The sequence below is a fragment of the Zootermopsis nevadensis genome, unplaced genomic scaffold (genome assembly GCF_977971745.1).
Source record: "Zootermopsis nevadensis isolate Lab colony 2312 unplaced genomic scaffold, Znev_1.0 Znev_ptg000025l, whole genome shotgun sequence".
In the NCBI taxonomy this organism is placed as follows: Eukaryota; Metazoa; Arthropoda; class Insecta; order Blattodea; family Termopsidae; genus Zootermopsis; species Zootermopsis nevadensis.
The window spans coordinates 10430348-10457099 of record NW_028259157.1 but is presented as its reverse complement, the minus strand read 5'-3'; the positions used below and the strand labels follow the sequence as shown (position 1 = coordinate 10457099).

General features: G+C 34.7%; 2 protein-coding genes across 5 annotated transcripts; both read left to right on the top strand.

The window, feature by feature from the left end:
* Positions 1 to 199: 199 nt before the first annotated feature.
* Positions 200 to 16019, top strand: Myt1 (protein kinase, membrane associated tyrosine/threonine 1). Of its 2 annotated transcripts, none has more exons than XM_022071676.2 (10): positions 200 to 498; positions 3102 to 3117; positions 4239 to 4422; positions 7625 to 7826; positions 8197 to 8319; positions 9095 to 9293; positions 10028 to 10173; positions 10624 to 10813; positions 11238 to 11469; positions 12720 to 16019. In XM_022071676.2, exons 1-10 carry the CDS (start codon positions 400 to 402, stop codon positions 12874 to 12876), a joined length of 1548 nt encoding a protein of 515 aa, XP_021927368.1. In that variant the 5' UTR covers positions 200 to 399; the 3' UTR covers positions 12877 to 16019. The 2 variants fall into 2 exon arrangements, with proteins under 2 accessions (XP_021927368.1, XP_021927367.1); XM_022071675.2 differs by having other exon boundaries at positions 201 to 498; positions 2997 to 3117.
* Positions 16020 to 16879: 860 nt separating this feature from the next.
* Positions 16880 to 25394, top strand: Rad23 (UV excision repair protein Rad23). 3 transcript variants are annotated; one of them, XM_022071663.2, is made up of 9 exons: positions 16880 to 17054; positions 17453 to 17687; positions 17856 to 17934; positions 18031 to 18217; positions 18742 to 18895; positions 19838 to 20006; positions 21172 to 21357; positions 23378 to 23526; positions 24477 to 25394. In XM_022071663.2, the coding sequence occupies exons 2-9, from the start codon at positions 17622 to 17624 to the stop codon at positions 24585 to 24587; spliced, it is 1101 nt and encodes a 366-aa protein (XP_021927355.1). In that variant the 5' UTR covers positions 16880 to 17054; positions 17453 to 17621; the 3' UTR covers positions 24588 to 25394. The 3 variants fall into 3 exon arrangements, with proteins under 3 accessions (XP_021927355.1, XP_021927356.1, XP_021927357.1); XM_022071664.2 differs by having other exon boundaries at positions 16881 to 17054; positions 21175 to 21357; XM_022071665.2 differs by lacking the exon at positions 21172 to 21357 and having other exon boundaries at positions 16882 to 17054.
* The last annotated feature ends 1358 nt before the right edge of the window (positions 25395 to 26752 follow it).

The following is a 26752-nucleotide window of genomic DNA, read 5'->3' as shown; positions in this document are numbered from 1 at the left end:
AAAACAGACCACAAATTGTCTACACAGTTTTGTTAATGTTATAGACACACCTCCCTTCAACCCTCACTCACTCACAGACACTCTGTCTCTGTCTCTCTCTCTCTCTCTCACACACACACACACACCCCTTATATTTTCGAATATGTAGACTATGAGAACCATGAGCTGTATCATAAACGTTCGGTCAACCACTTGTGCTCTCTTGTGGTGTCTGACCTGTACTTTGTTGTGAAGAAAACCAATGTCCAATGTCGACTTACATGTCTGTACGATATACAGTCACCGCGTTAGCATATGGCTCAATGGCATAGTATTAAGTGGAAGGTTGTAGTGAGTGTGTTGTAGTAGTACTACGTGTATATGATATAATTAAACTCGGAAAATACACTGTGGGGATACATGTTTTACATTTATTTTATTCTCCAAATAATAATGTCTCATAAACATTCACCCGGGCCAGCCCCTGACATCATTCATCCAGCACACTCTACAAAGAAGGTTGGTTATGTTTCAAAAATAAAGTGCTTTTAATAATTTCGTAATTAAGGTTTTGAGAATATTGACTTGTCATTGAAGTATGAGGGTCTTAGTGTTCGAGACTCATGGTGTGGTCTGTTATTAATGCGAGTTTTTATACAAAGTAGATATCTAATTACATGTTTAATACATTGCGATTTTTAATGATTTAAATACAGATAAGATTTGTTCGCCAAATTGATTGTCACTACTACTGATTCTACAGCAAAGCAATAATTCATTGAATTTTCCTTGATTATTTGTGTGGCACTCTGATTCATGAGTACTTAGCATCAAAATATGCATGTATGGTACTGGATTTTTATGCCCCAGAAACTAAGTACCAGGTTTCTATATCTGCATATGCATTGAGATTCTCACTGCCTGCGATTATTTTAAATATTCACATAAATTATAAAAGCAATGCAGGTGTGTGACATATGAAAGTATCAAAGAAGAAATTACAGAATAGAATGAAATGTAGGAAAATTTAACCATTTAAATGGGAAATACCAAAGAATTGGGAAATATTCCTATTTAAAAGTTGCATTCCCATATCTTTGTATAGAGTAGAAACTTGGACATGAACCAAGGCAAGATATTAGTAGACTAATGGCAGCAGAGATTAAATTTTTTAGAAGTACAGCAAGCAAATCGAAAGAGATGAGAAAAGGAGTTAAAAGATTACGCAGTATGTAAAGTTAAACACCTGTAAATTTGAATTAACAAGTAATAGGATGAAGTTGTATAAGAATGAATGAAGAGAGAATAATAAAAAAGGCTTTGATCATGAAAGTAAAATACCCAAGAGGGAGACCTAGTTCAAAATGGGAACAATAGGTTAGGAAATATATCAGAAGGAAGACTGTAGGAAGAAATTGAGGAGGAGGAAGAGTTATGGGAAGACTAGAGGTAAGTGTGGTGGCTTAGTTGGAAACATCTTAGGAAGAACAAGAATATTGCAGATGAAGAGAGATCATGAAGACTGTTCTCAGTAATATTGAGTATGTACCTGAAGAGTCTGAAACGTTTGTATCCTTAGTAGGATTTTAGGTTCTTACAGCAATGAGTACTGTCTTCTAGGTTGTATCATTATATAGTCTGGTGGAAGTTGACAAATGTTTCATGGGCCCTTACGGACTCCATCATGAGGTTGATGAGCTGCCTTGATGAAGAAGACAGAAAGGACCACTCAAACATTGGTAAACTTCTACCAGACTACATTGCACTACAACCCAGAAGGTATCCATCTTTGACATCCTCTGTCTTTCTGTTGTCACTCATAATCAGTTGTAACCATAACAGGGCCCTCAAAATAAAGTCAAATGCACTTTATGCTATGTGTTTCTCATGGTAAATTTCAAAGTTAAAGCCAGGACACCTGAAGGTTTTTAATTTCTTGAAGCCTATGTCTAGAATAATTCTAACCCTTTAGAGTCTTAAATAAAATCAGTTTCATACATTCTGAAAACTGTTTATTCAAATTAATCAGACACTAAGGGACATAACAAAGAAGCTTGTAAAAAAATAAAGATGTATGAATGTACAAAATACTTTCTCGGAAGTTTTTGCATGTAAAACATTTTAATTTCAAAATATGTAGACAAACACACATAGAATAGTAAAAGGTGATGATATTAAAAAGGGCATATATCATTACACTCAGACACATGAAATAGTCAGCTTCATGGTTAGTGCTTTCTTTATTAGAATGCACAGTGAGGAATGGCACACATTGGTTATATTGTTTATGTCTGTATTTGTAATTATTCTTCTGATTTCTGGCTTTCAAAAGTTCTTTTTAAGTTTCAGTGCCAGTAAAATGTATTACATTTACTTTAATCACAAACCAAGAGTATAATAATGTTAGTATTAAAAGAGTTGAAGTTACTGAAACTGACATACTGTTTTCATAGCACGAGTGGTTTCTTTATAAGCATATTTTAATAGTGGTGAATTGTATTTTAATTAATTAATAATTTACGAACTTAGTTTTAAATTTGTGTTCAAACTGTTGAAATTATGTCATATGTTTCGTAACTTTAATAGTTTGTTCGAAGAAGTAATTTGAATCCTGTGTAATTGTAACAGTTGTCTGTTATTATATAATTTATCCAACTATTTGCAAATATTGAGCTTTAAGACGGCAATTGAATTATTGAAGTGTATTACGTAGTTCAAGCATGTCTGAGCATTTTATGATATTATAGGAGTCAAATTTGTCATTATCAAGTTTTCATATTGAAAACAATCAAAAACCAAAAATTATAGGAAAAAGGATAATTTCCAGATTGCTGGTCATCTGTGCCTGTTTTAATTATGCGTGAAATGTAAAAGGAGTCACTGGTTAGACAGCCACAGATAAAGATTAATGTTAAGGTATACCAAAAGGGAGTTCATAAGCAAATAACTGAAGTGATTGAGTGTATGTTGAAAGTAATTTTTGGTAGTATTCTTAATATCTGTTTCTTTTAATTCAGGCTCGGCGGACTCCAAAAGAACGTCGGCCACCAAAACTGAAACGTAGGAGCTACAATGCAAACAGAAGCCTATTTTCACAGGATGCAAATCTGATTTCATTTCAGAATAATGGAGACAGCTGTATCCTTCTTCAGATAGCCTCACAACCTTACATACTTTACTGTTTTTGAAGGTGGCTGGCTTCTGGAATGTTGCACCATGTAGTCAGGTAAATATTGACTAACATTTCTGAGATGCTAACTGCCTCCAACATCGATTGCTTTCTGTGATGTTGTGACATATAGTCTCACAGAAATTGATTGATGTTTCAGAGGTGCATACTGCCTCTGTCATGAGGACACTGAGGTTCAATTTCTGTGGCACAAAATACCAGAAGGGGCAGTAAACTCCTCTGAAATGTCAGTCAGTATCTCTCAGACTGCATGGTTCAGCATTCCAGAAGAGAGCCATCTTCATATTCACCACCACAAGAATTTCAGATTTCAGTGTTCCTTGTGATACAGAATTGATGCTAGTGGTACTTAACAGTAGGATCATACAATGATGTACAGTAATAGATTTTTGAATAACAGACAGCTTTGATATAATTCTGTATAAAATGTAAAACAACAACATGGGGTTGCATGAAAGTAAAAGAAATTGACTTGACCAAGATTAAATCCCATGACCATGCGTGTAAGTCCAGTGTGCTGCTACAGAGGTAACTTGAGTTGTGGTACATTGTTATTGATGTACAGAACAATCAGAAGACACGAAGAATGCATGATCGTTATAGAAAGCAATTGGAATTCTCGAAGCAAGGTTACTGACGTTATCTTTTAAGAAAACTGTTCTTTAAAAGTCTAAAAATTAAGTAATATGAAGATAAGTAGTTAAAAATCAATTAATGAATTATACATTGAAGAGATCCACATATGTTTTTACATTATCTGCAATCTGTTTCTCTGCTTATTTGGCAGTACTGATGGAAATTATTCCATAGTGTATGTGGCATGTGGTATTTTTTATTTCAGCTAGGATCATTCAGAAATAGGAATTTGCAAAGAATGTGTGTGGAAACTGTGTATTCCAGTAAAAATTTCACATTTCCGGTCTTGTTGTCTAATGTTGTGCTGTAATTGTGATATGTACTTTAGCAACATCATATTGACTTTGTGTACCTCTGTTTATAACTTCCATCAACATCTTTGTTTGTACACTGCAGTTATTGTTCATATGTAGAGCCTTAATTCTGACCGCAGCTCCTATATTAAGCAAGCTCCACAAACACACTCATCATCTTACATACTTTAGAGAGCAGTTTGAAGACGTTCATCAGATTGGGGAAGGTTCGTTTGGAGAAGTGTTCAGAGCGCGATCTAAAGAAACAGGTTTATATTATGCAGTGAAGAAGTCAAAGGAACGTTTTCGTAGTGACTGTGACAGGTGAGTAAACATTTAAACAAAGGATATTAGAGAACTCTTGCAGGTAACAATTTCATGTATCATGTAATTTAGGATTATGATGATTAATGAACAACTACTGAGATCACCTGGTATTAGGATTAGTACATAGTTATTTTCTGGCAGGATATTTAAAATTTAGGCTTTCTATATGAAAAATGTAGATATATAAAAAACCAGTAATGGTAAAATTATTAAATTTTAAACTAAATTAAACAGGGAGTATGAAGTTTCATTTTTGAGAACTCCAATTTTTTTATTAGAAGGATATGGATTTACATTTCCTTCCTTACTGTTCTGCCATGGGTTCTCTGCTTCCAAGTAAAGATTCGTGTTTATTGGATTTTCACAGCTCTACCTTCATGAAGTACTTTAGGATACTTTCTTTGTCCACACACAAAAACTTCTCATATTTGGCACTTCACACTTGTCTCTTAACCACATGAGCTAAACACACATGGAACCACAATCATTATGATTCAACAGGTCAACACTTGGTGAGATTTGAGGTTCTCATCGCAGCAAGTATGAATATGGCTGTCTCCTGGGTTGTTGTGCCATGTAATCTGGTAGATGTTTACTGACATTCATAGGACTCAAGCACTACCAACTTACTGTTTAAGGGTCCTGTCAGTATGATGACAACCATTCACCTGAAGGTGGCAGTAGAGTTTACTCCTGAAATGTTATGTGTATCAGATACACCTCAGACAACTGATAATATTCGATGTAATGTTGGTATAATTGTCTTAATCTTGTTCTTCCTCTTTTTTCCCTCTGAGTAACATCGCTATCACTTTTCCAGGAATATTTTAGTTTCTTCTGCCTGGAGTTTCTTGGTTGAAGCTGTGATTGAGAATGACTGACAATACACTGAGAAAGATTCAGTTTCATATTACTGAGACACACAGGTGAACAGCATTCTCTATTATGTGAATTTCCCGAAATAAAAGCTGTGAATGTATCTCATTGTCCTCTGCAAAACACAAGCATGCTGTGTTTTGTATTATCATTTCCAGAGAAATAAAATTTTTGCCAATGCATGCTTTTGTCCAATACCCAGATTGTGTTAACTGTATTTGACCTCCAACATGCCAGCCGCTCAGTTATGCTTCTGGGGTGGAACTTTCGTAACTCAACTTTTCAGATTGGGTTAATGTATTAGCCCATATGCATCTGAAAGTTCAATGCTACTGCAGTCTCTGTTCAAAAAAAAATTAAGCATGTAGGATTTGAGGTTCTCATGGTGGTGAGTACACAGATGGCTGGCTTGTGGCGCCATGTAGTTTGTTAGACTTTTATCAATGTTTCAGAGATTCTTGCTGCCTCCATCATCAGGACTCATCACCCTGATGATGGTGGCAGCAGGGACCTCTAAAATGTTGATAAACTTATACCATACTGCTTGGCGCTATAACCCAGAATACAGCTGTCTGCAAAGATTATCTCATGTCTCGGTGATTGTCCTTTGTTTTTCGAATTTCTTCTGTATTTCATTTCATCATGCTCTTTATCTTTTACTTTTCACCATTATCAATTATTGCTAAGTAACAGTAATAGCGATGGCCACGGTGGTCTAGCGGTTAGAACGCTGGCCTTGTAATCCTGGGGTCTCGGGTTTGATTCCCGGCGGTGCCCGAATTTATAACTTGTGTTGGGCAAGGCCTTGGTCTAGGCAACACGGAGTTTTCCTCCGGGGGCTTCCCCGGTTTCTCCGTGGCATCCCATTCACACACAGAAGAAGGCAATGGCAAACCACTTCTGGATCATCTGCCAAGAACGTATATGAACAGGTCCCAGTCCGAGAAAAGGATGGAAGTATCCTGTTCATATGGACCTGTCATCAGACAGAACACTAAATAATAAAACAGTAATAGCATATATGTTTAATGGTCTCAGTAATACTGAATCAAATGTAACGTAAAATTACCTCTAGTAACTTAGGAGGAATGTTAGAAAGAACATTACTGTTACAAATGGGAAAGAATTTAGATAAAGTTTCAAAGCATATGCACACTATTGTAATGGACCACTGGAATAAATAATCACGTTAGGAAATGTATCCTTAACTTTATTCTGGTTCAGTCACCAGAATGTAACCTTAGTGAATAGCAGGGAGATCCTCTGGCTGGGGAGTCTGTATGTGGGAATTCACTGGCCTTTAGGCCAGTGTGGATGGCTGCAGAATTTGCCACCTGCTTGCATTCAAACACACATGCATGCAGATCTTTGTGTAAAGTGCCTACACTGAGGTTTAACTCATGTTATCTCTTCAATTTTCCAGTTACAGATTTGTATGCAGTTATTATTTCTCCTTATGTGCTAGTGCTCCACTCATCACATCCTCATTGATTTTGTTTATCACTCTAATAATATTTGGTGAACAATAAAGTTCTGGAGCTCCACATTATGTACTTAAAATCGGCCTCTACTGACTGTCTTTTGTTGGATCACATATGATCTTTAGCTCCATTTTTTAAAATATCTTTAATCTGTGTTCTTCCCTTAGGGTCAGAGACAAAGTTTCACATCCATAACTACAGGCAAAGTTATAGTTTTTTATGTTTTAATGTTTACATTTTTAGATGGGAGGCAGGAAGACAACGGATTATGAACTGAATTGTAGGGTGTGTTCCCTAGTCTTAACTCAATTTCTTAATGAATGTAATATATATTTGTTTCTGTTACTAAATATTTGAACTCTAATGCATTTTTGAAGGATTTGATAGCCATCATATTACTATTTTATTCCAAATTCTATTGACAAGACATGATATTTTTATTTCCACTGTATTAACTAGACCAAATGTCTAATAGACCTTTTTCTTCATATGTGATTTTTCAGTATATTAACATCAGAAGCATCCCATTCACTTACAATTCATTAATGTTATAAGGAGGAAGATTATCAGCTTGCATCACGGTTCAGTATTGCCTGTGTCTACATAATTCACTGTGAATGTCTTGATAAGACAGGCTGGTTGAAAAAACTTATGAAGGCAACACATAATTTTTCTCCAGCTGGAAGTTATAAGATTAATGTATTGTTGCACATTTTCCTTGAAGACCAAGTAAAAACAATATAGTTGTTAAACTTAAAAGAAGAAACAAAGTTGACAAATGGATTCTTGTCACAGAAATAATTCCTTCCAACATTTTAATTAAAAATCATTTGCAATTGCAGAAGGTTGAAACTTGAAGAAGTTAGGAAACATGAACTGATTCCAAAGCATGATAATTGTGTCCAGTTCATTGGGGCATGGGAGGAGGATGACTATCTGTACATTCAGCTGGAACTGTGCAAAACAAGCTTGGAGGAATATACTGAAGTGAATCATGAAATTACACAAGACATGCTGTGGGACATTCTTCTTGATGTTTTATTGGTATGAATTTTAATTACTGAACTGTTTCAGACAAATCATTTTATAAAGAGACACTTTTCTGATGTATAAAGTTAAGCTTTCATGGGGACTGAAGTTGATGAAAGATTCCCAGGTTACAAGGCGCGTCAGGCGACTGAATGGTGAATAAACCATATCTTCTGCCATTTTGAGAACAATCTCTGCTCTTATCCTCAGGGATTTGTTACCCAGCAGCCCCAAGGATGAGAGCAGAGATTGTTCTCGAAACGGCAGAAGATATGGTTTATTCACCATTCGGCCGCCTGACGCGGCTTTTTCTGTGTATGCTTGTTGATCTAGGTACTGTGCGTATTGTATGAGTATATTTTCAATGTATCTTTCCTCTCAACAGGCTGTAAAGCATCTGCATGATCATAACTTGATTCACTTGGACATCAAACTGGAGAACATCTTGGTAGACCTGAATGGCCATTACAAACTTGGAGACTTTGGTTTGGTGGTTGACATGTCAAAGGTTTGTTCTTTCCATGAAGCAAGCTGTTAATTACTTAATAAAGGGTGATCCAGGAGTTGTATCTGATGTAATGTTACATTAAAATATGTGGATATAATACAGTAGAATGAATCCCATGTTTAAAATCACAGCAAAGAATTTGTAATAATTTAGTTGCATTGAACCTCCCAAATATGACATAGCATGCATAATTATGTACCATATATGTTGTAGCATGAGACATCTTCAGGGGAATCACAGTGACATGAACCAAACTATTCGGTTTGCATGAGTATATTCCTTCAATTTCTGTAACGTTACAGAAGTTACATGTTTTTTCCTATAAATTTCATTCTTCCATTCAATACATTGCACTAGTTAAAATTCTTTATATTAATAATTTATATTCCTATATGATTCTTGTAAGTAATATGTTATATATTTAGGTTTGTACTGTAATCATAGTTTCAGTCATCTCCATTTTTGTCTTAACCTTATCAACAATGACATTCCTTCCTAAGATGCTAAAATCATCAGCTTACTTTTGTTAAAATTATTATGTGTAATGGTTGTTTGGAGTGTCTTATATTTTGGTTTATAAAAACTTGTGCATCCTGCTTTCTTCTTTCTGTTTATTGTCGGTCTGCTAATTATTAATTACATGGTGCTTAAATGTTGCACTTTATGCAGAATTATCAAACCCATAGTCCACATACACAACTATGTTTGAGGTTGTTTCCTTTTCAGCATTTAGGAACCTCAGAACTGTTCTTAAATAATTGTGTTAATGTTTTAGGAAGACTTTGAAGATGCTGTAGAAGGTGATCCCAAATACCTTGCACCTGAACTAATGACAGGACATTTCACAAAGGCTGCTGATATATTCAGTCTAGGAATAACAATGTTAGAACTGGCATCTGACCTGGATTTGCCATCTCAAGGACCACTATGGCATGAATTAAGGAATGGAATATTTCCTGATGATCACATTAAACGTATGTAGTACTTAGAATTTATGTTTAAGTTGTAAAAGATATAAGTTCACTCCCTGAGTCAGGTATTCACATTGCAGACGTTTTAATTTTCAAAGTTCCTGCTTGTTATTTGAATTTACCATTGTCCCCTTGGTTACAATTGTACGATGGTTATGGTTACCTTTGTTGTGCTGGAGTAAAGTCACTTTCAGAAGTTAAAGTATTGAAAGGAGCACAGGATGAAGGAAAACAAGAAATAAAAAAGAATGAATCGGCGAAGAAAGAATATGAAATAAAGACTAGTATTTTCAAGTAAGTGTATAATGTTTGTTATGCAGAACTGTATAACATAACAATTTGAAGGCTCAGAACATTTAGACTGCCTAGTGCAACCTGTATGAAGTAATAGATACTCCTATGGTATTTAAACTTTATCAATAAAAAAATTGCAGTTTTACAGTCAAAACAAATGGATAATTTCATGTGGCTTTCAGTATTTATGTCTTTCTAATATGATAATGAAAGAAGTCATTATCAGCAAAAGATATATTTTATGAGTATGCACCAAGTTGCTTTTATAACCCTGAAGAAAAATAAACTTAATGCTTGTGGAATTTATGGTACATGGCATGATACTGAGGGAAAATACAATTGCTGTTTTAAGAAATTTAATTGTAGGAAATTTATGGAATAATTTAAGATTTCGTGTTTTAACAGGCACAATTAATTCTAGGACTGTAATTAATTTGTTTCAGATATATGCCCCAAAATGTTTGAACTTATCAGAGCAATGATGACTCCTGATTATGTGGAACGACCAACAGTTGACTTTCTTTTGACTCATCCACATCTCACAAAGATGATGATGTGGCGTCGTAGGTCTCACTATGTGAGTCAGATGGTATGTTGACAATTATCTTATGTAAACTTTTAATTAAAATTACACAATAAGATTTTGATTTTGTAGTGTTACCACATGTTTTAAATTTGTCAGTGAATTTAGCAAAATCAGTGGCTGTGTGTGTTAAATAAGTTTTACTAAGCAACACAGAAGTGATAAATAAAGGAATAACACTTACACTACCAACAGTAGATGAATATAATTACACAATTACAATTTTCATATTTACTACTAATAGGTATTGTGAAAGGCCACGCCACTGTAATTTTTATTGAGAAAGCATTCGCTTAGTTACACCAGTAATTTCATAGGTAGGTTTGGGGCTGATAATTCAGAACTTTGAAATTAAAAATAAAACCCTTATTGTTTGTTTATTTTCTAAGTAGATGTATTATTTACATCTGAAGTAATTCTTTGTTTGATTCTGTATGCCTATTGATGTGTGAGCAGGTCTCACAAGTGCAGTCCCTATGCAGCAATTGGTGTGCAGTTTTGAAAAGTTTTATGGAGATAGTGTTACTACCTCTTGCATACTTACACAGCAGCACACGTTCCAGTTGCAATAGTAATGGTTACGTTGCCAATGGGTGTGTTACCAATGGTACAGAGTGTAGCGAGTGGGGAAATTTATGCTCTGATGGTAAGTATACTTTTACTATGAACTCATGATAAGTATTTCCAAAGAGATTATTTATAGAGTGAAGCAAATTTAAGATTTTTGGTTCGTACTTAAACTTAAACGTGGCATTGAACTTCCACCCTTAAGTTTCTTTGTATCCACTAAGTCTATGAAGCACATCTTCTGTTTACCAGTTTCATGCTGTACTCATTGGAGGAACCCAGATAGCTTCATATTAGTTGATGACCACTTTGAGTTTTTAACAAAGCCTGAAAGCAGTAGAATTTGCATTCTTGAGAGATCAAGAGATATCAGTTTCCATGACCTTGAAAAATATCATAATTTTTGGAGTTTAATGCTACATAGTATAGCAAGGTTTGCTTGCTAGCAGTCATAGCCATATGAAGCATTTAAATTATGGTGGGTGTGATTTTCCTTTTTCCAGCTGAGAATGGGGAGAAGAGTTCAATGAATCAGTCTTGTAGTTCCACTTCCACCTGTACCACTTCTCCAAGTTTTTCACCCATCAGAGGGGACGAACAACAAACATTATTTAATACTTCTGTTCCTTATGTTATGGTAACAAATTCAACACCTTCATCCGCGCCACCAGGCACACCCAGAAAGAGAAATTCAGACAGCCTTCAAGATTCCATCACACCAGTAAGAACTCGGATGTAAGTGTTGGTTTCCTTAATTCTTGTAGTGCATATATCAGTGGAGCTGGGTAGTTCATTCAGTATAGTTATTGTCTACGGATTGGACGACCAGGGTTTAAGTCCCGACAGGGGCAAAGGATTTTTCCTCTAGCCTCCTGTCCAATGGATACCGGAGTTCCTTACCTAGGGGGTAAAGTGTGGCAGGAGCATGAAGCTGACCACTCCTCCTCTCCCCCCCCCCCCCCCCCCCCAACGTATTATTGAAACATGCTGTTATTTGGGATTTGAAGTTTTCACAGCAGTGAGTCCAAAGATGGTTTTCTTCAGGGTTGTAGTGCCATGTAGTCTGGAAGTTTACCTACGTTTCAGAGGTCGCTGCAGCCTCCATCACCAGAGCAGTGAGCCATTGGTAAACTTCTACCAGACTTCACAGTGCTACAATCCAGAACACAGCCATCTTCATGCTCATTTATTTGTACATTTCAGTGGCAAATTTGCAAATGCATGGATTATTTATATTCTTCCTTAGAAATTCACTAAAGAAATAAGTTTCATGAGAGAAGTATCCATTGTTTATGCATATAAAGGTTGCACTTTTAATTTCAGTATTTGAATCTGATTTTATACACACAAAAATTGAAATGTACCCTTTTCATTGCACCTAATTTTATATATATAGCCTGCAAATTATTGTGACCATAAGAAAGTTTAATAAATTAGAAGGTTAGATGTAGAATATTTTAAAAAAGGAAACCTGCCAAAATTGATTTAATCTTACATCACATGCTGTATTTTCAGAATAAGCCATTTCATCATAATTTATATCTACACAATGAATTATCACAAGTATGTGGTGTTTATGCAGTCAGATTCAATATGTTAGAGGTAATTTTAAATTTGCTTTCATGCTGTTTTCACAACCAGAGAAATGGTTAAATAAAGCCATGTTTCTGCTATGTCCAAGTTCCATGTTTGATAGGTGCTGTTTTTGTACATGGAAATAAAATGGTTAAAATGGAATATGGTTGTGTCTTCAGGGTGTTCTTAATTATGTTTTACTATTATATATATATATATATATATATATATATATATATATATATATATATATATATATATAAAATGGTGCTAGGGTTGTCATTTTATTCACATTTTTATGTATATTTTATGACAGATGGACTTTCCTTCTGCTGTATAACTTGTCCATTTTAGCTAACACAGGATTATGAAACTTTTATTTTAATTATTAACTTCTGGCTCTCTTTCAGCAAACGTTTATGTGTGTCAAATACCGAATTGCATTCATATGACCAAAGAAGTGAACTTGAAACAGAAGTGTCAACTAGCTGTTACCACTTTTCATTTTCAAGAACATCCACAGGTGCACGAAATCTACTTCCAGTATTTCGAAATTGTAAAGATTAGCCATTTTAAGGGTAAATGGGGGATATGCAATTCTGGTTATCATAGACTGGAAGTTCATGAACAGTCTCAAATGCTCTGGGATTAAAATTATTTGACTGTGACTGTGACCAGTAATATTGTATGTACTAATAATTTATAATGAATGAAATACAGGATATACACAAAAGAATAGTGCAGTTTCAAAAGTTAATAAAAAATTTATTTCTCACCTTACACGGTCACAACATACACCGTCAGCGGCGGCAATTGTCCAAGTTTCTCATGCGTTAATTACAATCCTTCAATGTGTGTACCGTTGGTCACACGACACACATCCACAAGGTAATCAAACTCATCCCATCCAGCGCTGTGGAAAAACACGATTGAGAAGCACTCGTACATTCCTGTGAAAATGGGAGTGGGGGAGCTCCGTCCAGTTGTAGAATGTAATCGTCATAATTGGTATTCAGTTGGGGTAACAACCAGCTTTCCAACATGTCGCCAGTCACAGATGCACCATTCTTTTGTGTATATCCTGTATTATATTTTCTGTCATTGTTCTTGTTAATCAAAAGGGTTTGAGCTCAAACTCTGAATTTCTTCCTGTATCTGCTGAATCAGCATTAATGGTATTTAGTATATTTCCATTTATTTTTTGTTATTTTTGTTGTTAACATGTAATTTTATGTAAATTTATAGTTGGAGATATATATATACACACATACGTATAAACATCTTAAAATCTTAACATCCTAAAACATCAATACGTTGGAATCAGCCGATTTCATCTCACATGTCAACTGCAATGGTTCAGTATTTTCTTTTTATATCAGCCTTTGATTTATAAAATATAGCATATTTTAAATAACTTCATAATCATTTTCTGATTTGTATTATTTTTAATGTTCTCATATAAGATTTTAATAGAAATTTGATGATTGATATTGTGTAGAAATTGCTGGACCCAAGTCACATGTTAAATGAACTGTTTAAAATGTGAAGATTTTTAGATTGACAGAATGCTGTTTCAGCCAAGACACGACATTTGTTTAAAAGATAGTTTTATGTTTATTTTTAATTGCATGTATGTAAGTATATTTGTAAGTTTTTAAAACTGGCTTGTTCATCTTCATAGGTTCTGATAGTTATATATCCAGTTTTTATATTAAAACTGTTCTTTTGTGACAGCCATTCGTATAATTCTGGTAACTAATTTGGTAAAAGTTTTATAAAATGTTTTATTTGCACAAATTTAAAATATTGCATATATATTTTAACCTTTTCAGCCAAAGATATGTAAATTATGAAGTTGGTGGTTGAGGTGCTTCTTGTATCAGTGAGAATTTCAAGAGCTTTCTGATAACTTGATAATGAACAGTAGGAACGTCTTAGGATTGTTATTGCTGGAGACCTCCATGTCTGTGAAATTCTTAGGCTCAGTGATATATATTTTGGTATTTAATTTAATTATTTCTCCATGTATCAGCAAAATTGCAGAAGTCAGACAAATACTGCCTACCTTTGAATCCCACACCTAAAATCAGTATGAAAAGTGTGAGAGGCCTCAAAAACAGTGTTCAGATATGTGCCTTGTTTAGAACAGACTGTTTTCTTATGATATAATTTCAGAGAAACAAAGAACAATATTAGTTTTAGATACAGGAAGATCTCCTTCACCCAGTAGTTCTAGGATTAATAAAATGTCATAACTCATCCACTGAAATTGTCATAAAAATGTTAATTCATATCTTTGAAATCAATATTTTTGTGAATTGACATGTTTTATAAACATTAATTTTGTTTGAGCAAGGTGCACATTATTCAAAACATTATTTTATTAACATTGTTGCAAGTACCTATACAAATGATTTTATAATATTTTGAAATAAAAACATTTAATTTGGTGCCTATATTTGGCTGTAATAATTGTTCTCTTATTGCTTTGTATTGTGTCATAAGTTAGAACAATAAAGAATGTTAAATACTTAAATTGTTCCAACAGCCATGCTTGGTTGAAGTTTTGTAAAATGCAACCACACTCATTTGAAATTTTGTTACTTGTGTTTAATATGTATTGTCTCATAACATAAAAAAATTTGGTAATTTAAGTTCAAGGGATCAGCTACTCATACCTTTCTTCACTTATTGACCCCATAATTGTGTTTTGAATGGTATGTATGGTGAGACTTTTACTTCTTGACTATCTTCATGTTCTTGTAAAGTGCAAATTGATATGTGAGACAGCCATCTTCATACTCGTCACAATGAGATCATGGAATCTCATTGTGAGATGTGTTGAATGAACTTGTTATCCCTGATAATTTTGAGTACTTAGGTCACTGATAAGGCACACTTATTTTTAATATTATGCAAAGTTCTTTATATTGTAACATATATCAGACAAAGGAACATATTTGTATTCACATGTTGCTTTAACCTTTGTTGTATTATTGGTAATTGTATAAATGTATTTATTCTACTTAGGATTTGAGCTTCTCACGGCGGTGAGAACAAAGATGTCTGTCTTCTGGGTTATAGTACCTGTAGTGTGGTTAAAGTTTATCAGAGGTCCTTGCTGCCTCCATCTTCTACCAGACTACATAGTGTTACAATCCAAAAGGCAGCCATCTTCATATTTATTCTAGTCTTTTGATTTAGGAAATGGTTTAGCGACAAGAAAACATAAGTGGCACAATGATCTTCTGGGTTGTAATGCCATGTGGACTTCTAGGTAGGCACCGGTATTTCAGAGAAACGTGTTTTCTCCATCTTCAGTGCTGAAGATAGAGGCAGTATTTTTCTTCAAAATGTTAGTGTCTGTGTACAAGTCCAGCAGTATTACAACCCACAAGACCAGCATTGACATTTTCACCACCATGAGCACATCATATCTTTTGACCATACTGTTTAGATAATGAAATTGTTTACATTAAAACTGTATAAAAATGATTACATATTCTGTAGAGCAAATACTGTACATATTTTATGTAAGACTAGATATTCAGTTATTTTAACCTGAACTGTAAAATATGATATTATTGTCTTAGGAAGAAGAGATGTATAAATGAATATGACAAATTTAATTTTTGAACACATAATCATAGGTGTACATGTGCACATGTGAGTGTGAATGTGAATAAATTTAAATGACTGAAAACATTTAATACGTCATTTTATTAGCAGTTATTTTTCATGAGACTTGTTGCTGGTGTCTTGCTACCTATGTGTCATAAAGTAATCTACATTTATAATTTCTGTACGTGTACATATAGAGAAATACATATGCAAATTTTATTAACTGAAAGCAGTCTATGAGTGCCAGCAAGTTAATATGCTAATCTGAGCTGTACTACTAGCAGTTCTTTCTTCAAGAGAAGGTTTTAGGAAGAAATTTGTTATTTACAGAGTTTATTATTGCTGTTGACCAAAATATGTTGTAATATTAATGAAAACTTTTAAGATCGCTTTGTGCACAGATATTTCATTCTCAATATGTATAATGTAGTGAGAGTTTACTGATATTTTCTAAGTTTATTTCACTACTTGAATACATCATTACTTCTACAGTAACCATATCATGAATCACTTTCCAATGTGTGACATTATGACTGTGCAGACTGAACCTCACAATATTGATATCTGTCATGTGCTACATACATAAATATGTATATTCCATGGATCCAAACATTTGTCAGATTGACTAGTAATAAGTCATGAGCATGCAATTATTTCATGTGATACACCCCATAACATTTTTCGTAAATACGCCTATAAGGAAAGGTCATTCGGCAAAAACGTGGAACGAAAATGTGTAAGATCCGTATCAACAAATCGACAACAATGGTTACCTAGGGAACGTCGTGTTTACTTGGCATTGTTGTTACCTTGGAAAACGTGTAAGATCCATATAAACAATTTAAATATGGACCGACAACAATGGTCAGCTTGCGTGCATTGTTGTTACTCGGCATTGTTGTGTTACATTACTGCCGTCAACAATCCACTTTCGTTATTGCTGAAAGAGCTGAGCTTTGGATCGCTTGTAGAAGAAGTGCGTCGTAGACTAGATAATTTTGACATTAAATTACATTCAGCTACCTTTCTTTCATTGTATTTATTGCTTAAATATAATTTAAATACAGAGACGTATTTACTTCAGATTCTCCAGAGCCGTGGTTCCACTGTCAATTTTTATTCAGGTATCATTATTAATCATCACTTTCTTTTAAGCTATTAGTAGCATTATTACATAAACCCTTCAGAATTAAATTAGTTTAAATTTGTGCTTGATAGTATATAATATTAAGTTTGACTTCTTTCTTCCATATTTAAGACACTATGTATTTAAAAAACAATTATAGCATTACAGAACATATGAATACATTACATGTCTAATAGAAATGTTAATAGTGTTCATGGTATCTGATTGACATATACATACAGCAGAGAATATTTAATTCTGTAGAGTGATATGTTACAAACAAAATTCTGCCCTAAGTCTACTACTGTGTCCTGGCCATGGGGAGAAACCATGGAATGGGATAGCATCTTTGGTATCTATCTAATGACGCAACACGTTTGATCTGTTTATGTATAGAGATCAGAGTTCTACAGGAACGGAAATACTAGGGTCACGTGACGTATGATGTCAGAATACATGGCGACTGGCTGAGCAGTGCAAAATCATCAGACTTCGTAAATTTGAAACATCGAACCCTTTTAGTTTCTGTACACAGTTCCAACAAAGGACGTTTTGATACACAAAAATGATTATTACGTTGAAAAACCTGCAACAACAAACCTTTAAAGTTGAAATTGACCCAAATGAAACGGTAAGTTACATCCAAGGGAAGTCCAAGTAATCATTCCATGCAATAACAAACGATATTCACGTGTTTGACCGGCGATAATTATTTATAATGCAGTGTTAAAATGTGAATTTATATTATTTTCCTTGTGTGTAATTAAAAGCTGTGGTTACTACTTCGTATATATCGTAGGTACGACATCTAAAGGAGAAAATTGAAGCAGCGAAGGGGAAAGAATATCCAGCCGAAAATCAAAGGCTTATTTATGCAGGTAAATCATTCGCAAGAAACACTGTATAAATCTGTGAATAATAAATCTGTTGTCAAATTGTGGGACAACTAACCAGGCAATATAATTGGTTTACAGGTAAAATCCTTGCAGATGAAATTGTTCTTAGTGAATACAACATTGATGAGAAAAAATTTGTTGTTATTATGGTGGCGAAACCTAGAAGTACACCAGCGCCTTATGCAGGTCCAAGTGATCCAACAGCTGCACCTGAGGAGGCTGAAGAAGAGAAGCAGCAGGAAGAAAGCACAGTGGCCACAGAGAGGTTAGTTTAGGTTATGTTCTATAACCAGTGTTTAGCACAGTATCTTTCTTATAGTTAAAATGTAGCATACATTCTGATGGTTACATCATCATGTCATCACTAAGGTTTCTCAGCACATTAACTGAAACTACATTTTACATTTGTAATGTTGCTTGTACTTTATTAATATGTGATGTGAATATCATATTACCTTGTTTTGTGAACCTGGATTTCAAACTCATGATTGAAGTTTCATCAAGGTAATTTAAGAATTAAACTAAAAGTGAATTTACTCCTAAAACAGACTTAAGATGTAGCCTAGTAATGAGTTGATCCACCTGTACAGCGAAAGACCAGACCTCTTTGGAGTTATAAACGAAGCACAGTGTTACACAGACAAACTGTATAACAGAGGACAGGCTATCAGTGTTCCTTGTAGTAAGTACATGGTGACTTATATGCCAGTACAGTTAAAAGAAAACTGCTAAATGATGCCTGCCAAAGATGAATGATTTGACTTGAATGTGATGACTGTATCTTTGCAGTTCTGAGACTACAGTGCCATCTACTGCAAATTCTCCATCAGCAGCACAGCCAGCTGCCACAAATATTGTGGACGCAGAGTCAGCTCTTCTAATGGGGGAAGACTACAACAAAATAGTGCAGAATATTATGGATATGGGGTATGACAGAGACCAGGTAAAGCTGTATGCTTGTCCCAAGTTGAATTCAGCCAAGAGTGCAAACCACATTTTCATTTTACATTATAAAATTACTAGTAAATTACTCTTCAAGAATGATGGGAAAATGTAAAATAGTATTTAAAGAACATATTTGTATTGAAAAGTATAGCGACAGTTATCTAATCTGTGTCTTACAGATGGCTAGTTTATAAATCCCATACAAAATGACAGGAAATGTTATTTTGTATGACATCTTTTATTTATATAATTTCAGAATGCAAAAATTGCATGTGGTAACTAAAAATTAAAATGTTAGATCACCTAAATAATATTTAATAATACCATCCTTACCACAAAGAAAACACTGAACTTCACCATTACAAGGATTAATTTGTTAATACTGTTCAAGGAAATAATTATAATTGAGATCAAGATGGGAAGAACAAGCTAGGAAAAATGTCACACAGAAGAGGAAGAATTTGGGTTCAAATGGAGGGAAGGAGCAGTTGGATGACAGAAATAGACAGCAAAAAGCTTTATTTTCAGATGTCCCACTCTAAATGGATACATCACTGGAGGATTATATGAGCCCTTCTCTGCCTTTGTGTAGTGAATATAGAATATTATTATTAATTAAGTACCTAAACATTGCAAAGAAAAATTTTGTATTCCTACTGTTCATTGAAGAGTGTGTGTGTGTATGAAATTTAAAGCAGTCTTCATCTGGTAATTGATTATTGGCCAAGAAGCAGGTAGCGTAGTGGTAGGAATGCTACTACCTTTGATTAGCCTCTGGATACTTTTTGGAATGGTATTAACCCCCCAACTTTGATTGAGTGGTTATATGCCCATGACTTGGTCCCCAAAGCCCGTAATTGTATAATTTATACAGTGAACAAAGTCCAAAAGAACAGTTTTACATATTGCAATATACCTTTAAACCTTGCCTGCTTTTTAGGTGGAACAGGCATTACGAGCAAGTTTTAACAATCCAGACCGAGCTGTTGAGTACCTTCTCACAGGTATTCCAGCACAGTTGTTTGACGACCCACCAGGCTCTGGACCAGAAAGTGACCCAATAGTTCAAGGAAGCCCTACACTTCAAGCGTCAGGTGGGGGTTCTGAAGGTAAGGTGTGTGATACTTCAACTAATGCCTGTTTGATTGTTGTTATATTATACCGTATTTCCTCGAGTAATTCGTGCCACCTTGAAGTTTTATGATCTGGCTTCTGATATGCAACAAGTTCTAAAAATTGCCTTTGCCTCTTTTTACTTACTGTGTGCTGATTTTCAGGATGTCATAGTGTTCCATCTGCCCACCCTCCTGTAAATACCAACTTTTACACAATTTATAATAAATGTCCTGTGTCTCAGTAATGTGTTCTAGGAGAGTTTGTTCACATTACTAAATTATGATTGCCATGTAGTATTTAGAGAAATTTAATTTGTTTTAAATAATTTTATAATTTCTAGAATATTAAGAAACTGCCTGTCAAGGTAAGTCAGTCCATATGCTAGCTTCACATCATGGGATACTCTGTATAAAACAGAATATTTATTAATCATTACCATTTACATCAAGAATCCATGCCAAGCTAATAATAATAATATGACTTCAAGTACAATTATTTAGGTGTGTCCACAACTAAATGTTACAAAAGTGCATCTGTCAGCTCTTTGTCTGTCTTTCTGCATGTAAAAACTTGTGAACCTCTGAAAGGATTTTCATGAATTATTACCTTACACCATCTTACAGGCATTTCTATACATGAGCCAGGGTCAGACCATGGCCCTGTGGCTCATGACATAATATCTACTGGAAAATACAGTTTAAATACATGCAGTGCTACATTATTTTCCTCAAGATATGTGCTGTTCCCAGAATGGCTGTTGTCTGTTGTTCCATGCTGGAATTTTCACCATGGATATCATCTAAATACTTTTTAAATGATCCAAGTAACCTTTTGTATGAACCAGTAATCATTGGTGTCACCTTTGCATTACACATGCCCTGTACTTCAGTCAGTAGATCTTTATAGCTAATATTTTATCTTCTTCTCTCTTCACTGCATTTCTGTCATTTATCATAATCATCAGCATCACTGCTGCTATAAACTGTTTCTTTGTGAAAATAAGGCAGTGTCAGTCTCCTTGATGTTTTCTTTATTTGTTTATTTTTACTGTACCACTTAATCTAGAGGCAATAAATTTTGTTAAACATGCATAGAAATGGGTTAAATGATTGGTCAATATTGAAGGGGAACAGGATCCTTGAGGTAACATTGTTTCAGAAGACCCGTTGGCGTTCCTGCGTTCTCAACCACAGTTCCAGCAGATGCGACAAGTGATCCAACAAAATCCACAGCTACTGAATGCTGTTCTGCAGCAGATTGGACAGACCAACCCTGCCCTTCTACAGCTCATATCACAGAACCAGGAGGCATTTGTACGCATGCTGAATGAACCTGCTGCTCCAGGTAGCTGAACATGACCGATATATAATTGAGTAAGCTGTGTAATACCATGACAGCATTTACTAAAATATGTTTGTAATGTTGTGTGTTTTACTGTTTTCCAGGAAATTCAACCTTTTAAGAATAATATGCATTTGCCAAGAGAAAAAAGTTACGAGATTATTCTTTTGTATTTATTGTATAAATAGTGGTATAGAAAAGGTACTGCATGTTAACATGGGTTGTACAATCTCCAGTGATGTCTTTGTATGTAATATAACAAGGTGTCTAGTGAGAGAAGTTTTGTATGCAGTTATCACAATTTAATCAGCTGAGATTCATTAAGCCACCTTACACGGCTGGTAGCCCGTGAAAGCTTCAGACCAAAATCAGCTGAGAGTTGTGTTGTAAGGTAGTAAATGTGCACTCATATTGAAAGCTGGAAAAGGCATGAATGAATTTTGAAATACTGTATTTAAGAGCATACGAATTGTGTTGGACACACTTATTACTTTTAAATTATTTTTCTCATCTTGAATTTTCTAATTTTTTATCTTTTTTTTGCTCTTGCAGAAAATTAAATGTTGTTTAGTTTCATTCATTACATAATTTTAAAATGTAAAAACTTGACTTGTATTATGTTGTAATTTCCAAACACAGTACAGTGGTGTTTGAATTCTACCTATATTTGCTCATTGATTATTCTTGCAACTTCCACAGCAAATTATCACTTTACGCTCACTTTTCTGCATACTCTTCTTATTTAGATTTGACTTACCTTCATGGAAGAAGGTGCCTTATTCCAGTCCCATAGAAATACTTTCTCTCTATCCCTATCTTTCTTTCTCTCTCTCTCTCTCTCTGGGGTACAGACAAATGGAAGTCACAGTAACAGTAAGGATTATATACAAGGTCTGGAAGGATTTTCTGTACTGGATCATCAGACTACTCGCATATAGGTTACGCATATTATATACTGGTGATAATGTGAAAACACCCACCTTTCGAAAAGACATGGTCTATTCTTCATTAGATCTGATTGCAGAGATTTGTTTGGAAAAGTTTTAGTTTTCACAACCATGGCTGTAGTATTATTAACATGATATATCCAACAACTCCCTGATATCATCTCTAAGGAGAAAGCAGTCAGTTCTCATGTCTCTTTCTCTTAAAACCTATCCCTTTACATATAATGTGACAATGCTGACATGAAGTGGAAAATTCTTTTGTTATCCTGTGACTTTCATCTCTCTGGCCCTCAGAAGCACATGAACTTTATAAGTGTTTTTGCTGGATGACAAAATGGAAGATATGGTCCTGACAGCATCTGCATATGGAGTGAACTAGGTGCAGAATGAAGGACCAGGTGTGTTCTGAAGGAGAGAAAGTACATTGAAAAGTGGCTGTGAGATTATATTGTGCCAGCTGTAAGAATTAGGAGAATTGCCTCAAGTTTCAATTCCCCTCATTTAAAAATATGGTCTGTATAATGTAATAACAACTCCATTCTGGCATACCAACTAGTTTATTTTCCAGAGCCATTTTACTCTTTACTGCCAGATATGTGTTGAACGTCATGGATCGAAGAGATTTGAATGGTATGTCGCTTCTCTCATTCAAAGAAAAGTGTGTTGATATCTGAAATGGAAAATGAAAAGACTCTTCAAATTGACAGTTACATTATCATGGTAAATGTTAAATCACAGTGCTAAAAATGTTATAATGTGTATTACACTATTCAATAATTAATTACAATATGTGATTGAAGACCCTTCTAATAACTTGATTTGAAGTGATATTCTACCTGAGTATTTGTTACCTAGAATTATTTATTCCAAGGCTTATATGTTTTATAGTGCTGTAGGTTTATTTGGTGGCCAGGATTATATGAGTTAATACGGTATAAATGTATGAATTCCTGGTAAAATTATGTTGTTCTGCAAAGTGTGCTTAATTGAAATTTGTATTTTATACTCCTTTTTCAAATGAATCGATATGTGGGTGGAGGAAGTCCAATTAATTGGTGAGTTTTACATTCTCACAGGTGGTGGCATACCTTCAGCTGGTGGTACCCCTGCAAGTCCTGTTGCAACTGTACATGGGAGTGCAGGAGAAGCTGGATCAGGTGCTGGTAGCATATTTGCCCCTGGAGTAATCCAGATAACTCCACAGGACAAGGAGGCCATTGAGAGGGTGTGTACTCGTGAAAGTATAACATCATTCATTATTTATCTGAGCTATATTTATTTAATGGGAACCTGCTCAAGAGACTGAATACCATTTAGCAGTCAGAATGTTGAATTATGATGTAAGTAACAATGGTAAGTCTGTAGTACCAGGTGCAAGAATATATGTTTCCTGCTCAAAACATCTCTAGGGACTTTCCAGCCTCTTATTCATTGAGTAGCTGGTATAAAGGGGGCCAGAGTCTGAAGGTCTCATCACTACATCTTGGATGCATAAGGACATGTGAAAGTAAATCTTTGCACATGTTAGACCAAACATTCTTAGCACTTAGCACACACCTTTTTAATTTTCCACTGGAATTTCATAGGTCAAATTACATTGATATATCTGAGCATTGGTCATACTGCTACCATGTTATTTTCCATTTCAAAATAATTATAACCTTCTAGGATGTTGCACTGTGTAGTCTCATAGTAGTTGACTGACGTTTCACTGGCGCTTACTGCCTCTGTTATTTGTACTTATTACCAAGTTTCATAGAAATCAACCATGTAGAAACTTTAATATTGATGTATTGAATTAAAATAACATCTAAGCAAACAGAAAGACAGCTTACTAATAAGTGTTCTGAAAAAGGAGCCATAACCTAAAAATTATTCAATTAAACAAATTGATGGTGAGATTTCAGGTTCTTACAGTGGTGAGTATGAAGCTGGCTGTCTTCTGGGTTGTTGCACCATGCAGTCTGGTCGAAATATACTTTCAGAGGCGCTTGCTGTCCATCATCAGGGCAGCGATGGTGGAGGCAGCAAGTACCTCTGAAACACTGGTAAACTTCTACCAGACTGCACAGTGCAACAGCCCAGAAGACGGTCATCTAAACAGATTTAGAACTGTCAGTTTATCTCATTCATGTGTAAGATTGTGTTTCTAATGCCCCATATTGGTTATTGCAGCTCAAGGCACTGGGGTTTCCTGAACACTTGGTGATTCAAGCATACTTTGCCTGTGAGAAGAATGAAAACATGGCAGCCAACTTTTTACTAGCCCAGAGTCTTGATGACTGAAAGGAAGCTTTGATTTCATTTATAACACAACACACACAGTCACTTGCTCGTAAAGAACATAAAGTGAGAAGTGAATTACTGAAGGGATTCCGTAAATACAATATCCTCCCTGTCCACAGTGAATGAAGAAATTTTTAAACTGGTTAGACTGAGTTTATCCAATTATTAATATTGTGCAGTGAATTCTGTACATTGGTCAGAGACTGCATTCATGTCCAGACTTGAATACCACACTGTGGTTAACCTAAGACTTTATGAGATAAGCATATTAACAAATATTTTATTTATGATTTCAGTTTGTTTGTTCATTTGTTTGAGTCTGAACATTGGATAATTGAGAATCTGCTTCCTGTTTTGGTTGTTGTCAAACTGAAAAGTATAACAACATGGCAGAAGTCAGAACACTGGATTGTTCTGGTGTGTGAAATTAATTTACTGTCATTAGAGAGTAAAGTAATGCTAAGGCATATTTGTTACTAATTGTAGTATGATATGGGCACAAATCATGCTATTGTCTTTCCTTTTAAATTTGGAACTTTTTATGAAGACCAAATTAATGCTTCAATATACAGTGAACTGTTCAGTTTGTAAAGCTTTCCTGTGTATATAGATCACAGTAATAACATTTTTACCCAAAACTAGCCATTTGTCTGAATTATTTTATCATTGAATGGCATGAAGGAGTAAGGGAGGGAAGTATGGGGAATATTAAATATTGAAGGATTGCAGCTTGTTACAACTAACTTTTTTTTTATGTGAAGAACTCCAAAATAAAGAATTTTTGAGTTGACTGATTTCATGCACTGATACAGTCTTTTCTTGGTACTGAGTGATGTTACTTGACTCTAAGAATCCTCTATTATTGTTTGGCCTTCATCCTCATTTTCCTTACCCCATTGAAGTTTTATGTTTTGTACAATATGTGGTTATGCCATTTGGTGAATATGATGGGGATCAATATAAGCAGCAGCCAGGGACTTTTCAGTCGTAATGAGAATGGGTTATACCAAAGCGGTACACATTGGATTCAAACAGCCAATGAAATGCCATATTCTCTTTTTCTTTTAGAAAATAGCTCATTGAAATGTGTGTCAACCCAAAACTTAGAGATAGTACAATATCATTTTAGCCTCACTTCTGTTAGGCAGTCTTTTTAGGCTCATGGTTGGTTACCAGGTTTTGTACTTTTGTTACTAGAAGGTGCTGGGATATGCCTCGCATTATTTGGGCAGTGGTAAACAGACATATTTTCCCACTGCAAGTCTTGGTGTTGTGTTTGATGATAGAAGTGGTGATGGTCTTTTACAGTAATAACCCTGACAGAAACAGAGTTTCTTCTGAAAGACTCCTGTTTATGTACAAAGGAACTTTCAAGAAAGTGGAGTATATGAATGTCTTTGTGTTCATATTCTCAATAGGGATGACTTTCAGCCAGACCATTTCTTAATTATGGTGACTTGATTGCGGAGACTTTTGTCAGTGATATGGTTACAACTCATGTTCAGTCATTAATTTTTTAAAATTTATATATTAAAAGTGATGTACATTACTTCAGAAATGACAGTGATGTAACTGTATACAACTGATTTATATGTGCACTTTTTAATATTGTGCATTTGTTTGGGATATAGGACCATACTAAAAGTTATTAAACCAATGAAAGAGATGAGATTTGAGGTTCTCATTGCATTGAAATTGTCAGCAGTGGCTGTCTGGTTTGTGACCCCATGTGGACTTGCAGGATACCAACATTTCAAAGAAACATAAGTTTACCTATAAGTCTACATGACTTCACAATCCAGGAGACCACTGTGAACAATGAAGTAGGTATTTGAGTATAGTTACTCCAAAGTATTGTATAAAATTACATACAGTTTAGAATTTAGTGTTATATATATGAATTATACTGAAAATAATTTTGAATGTTAATAACTATTTAGCTTTTCCTAAATTAATTTGGGTTGAAATTTTTGCTCTAAATATATTATCCCACATTATTGCATAACAGGTGAAATTTTGTAGCTATGAATTGTCCTTTCTTCATTCTTAACAATAATTTGAACTGTTTCTTGCTAGGTGGAACCAGTGTTCAGTAGTAAGTAGACAGTTTCTGTTTTTGCCAGTTTCTTTTATACTTTATCTTTACTCCTCACAGTACTTATACT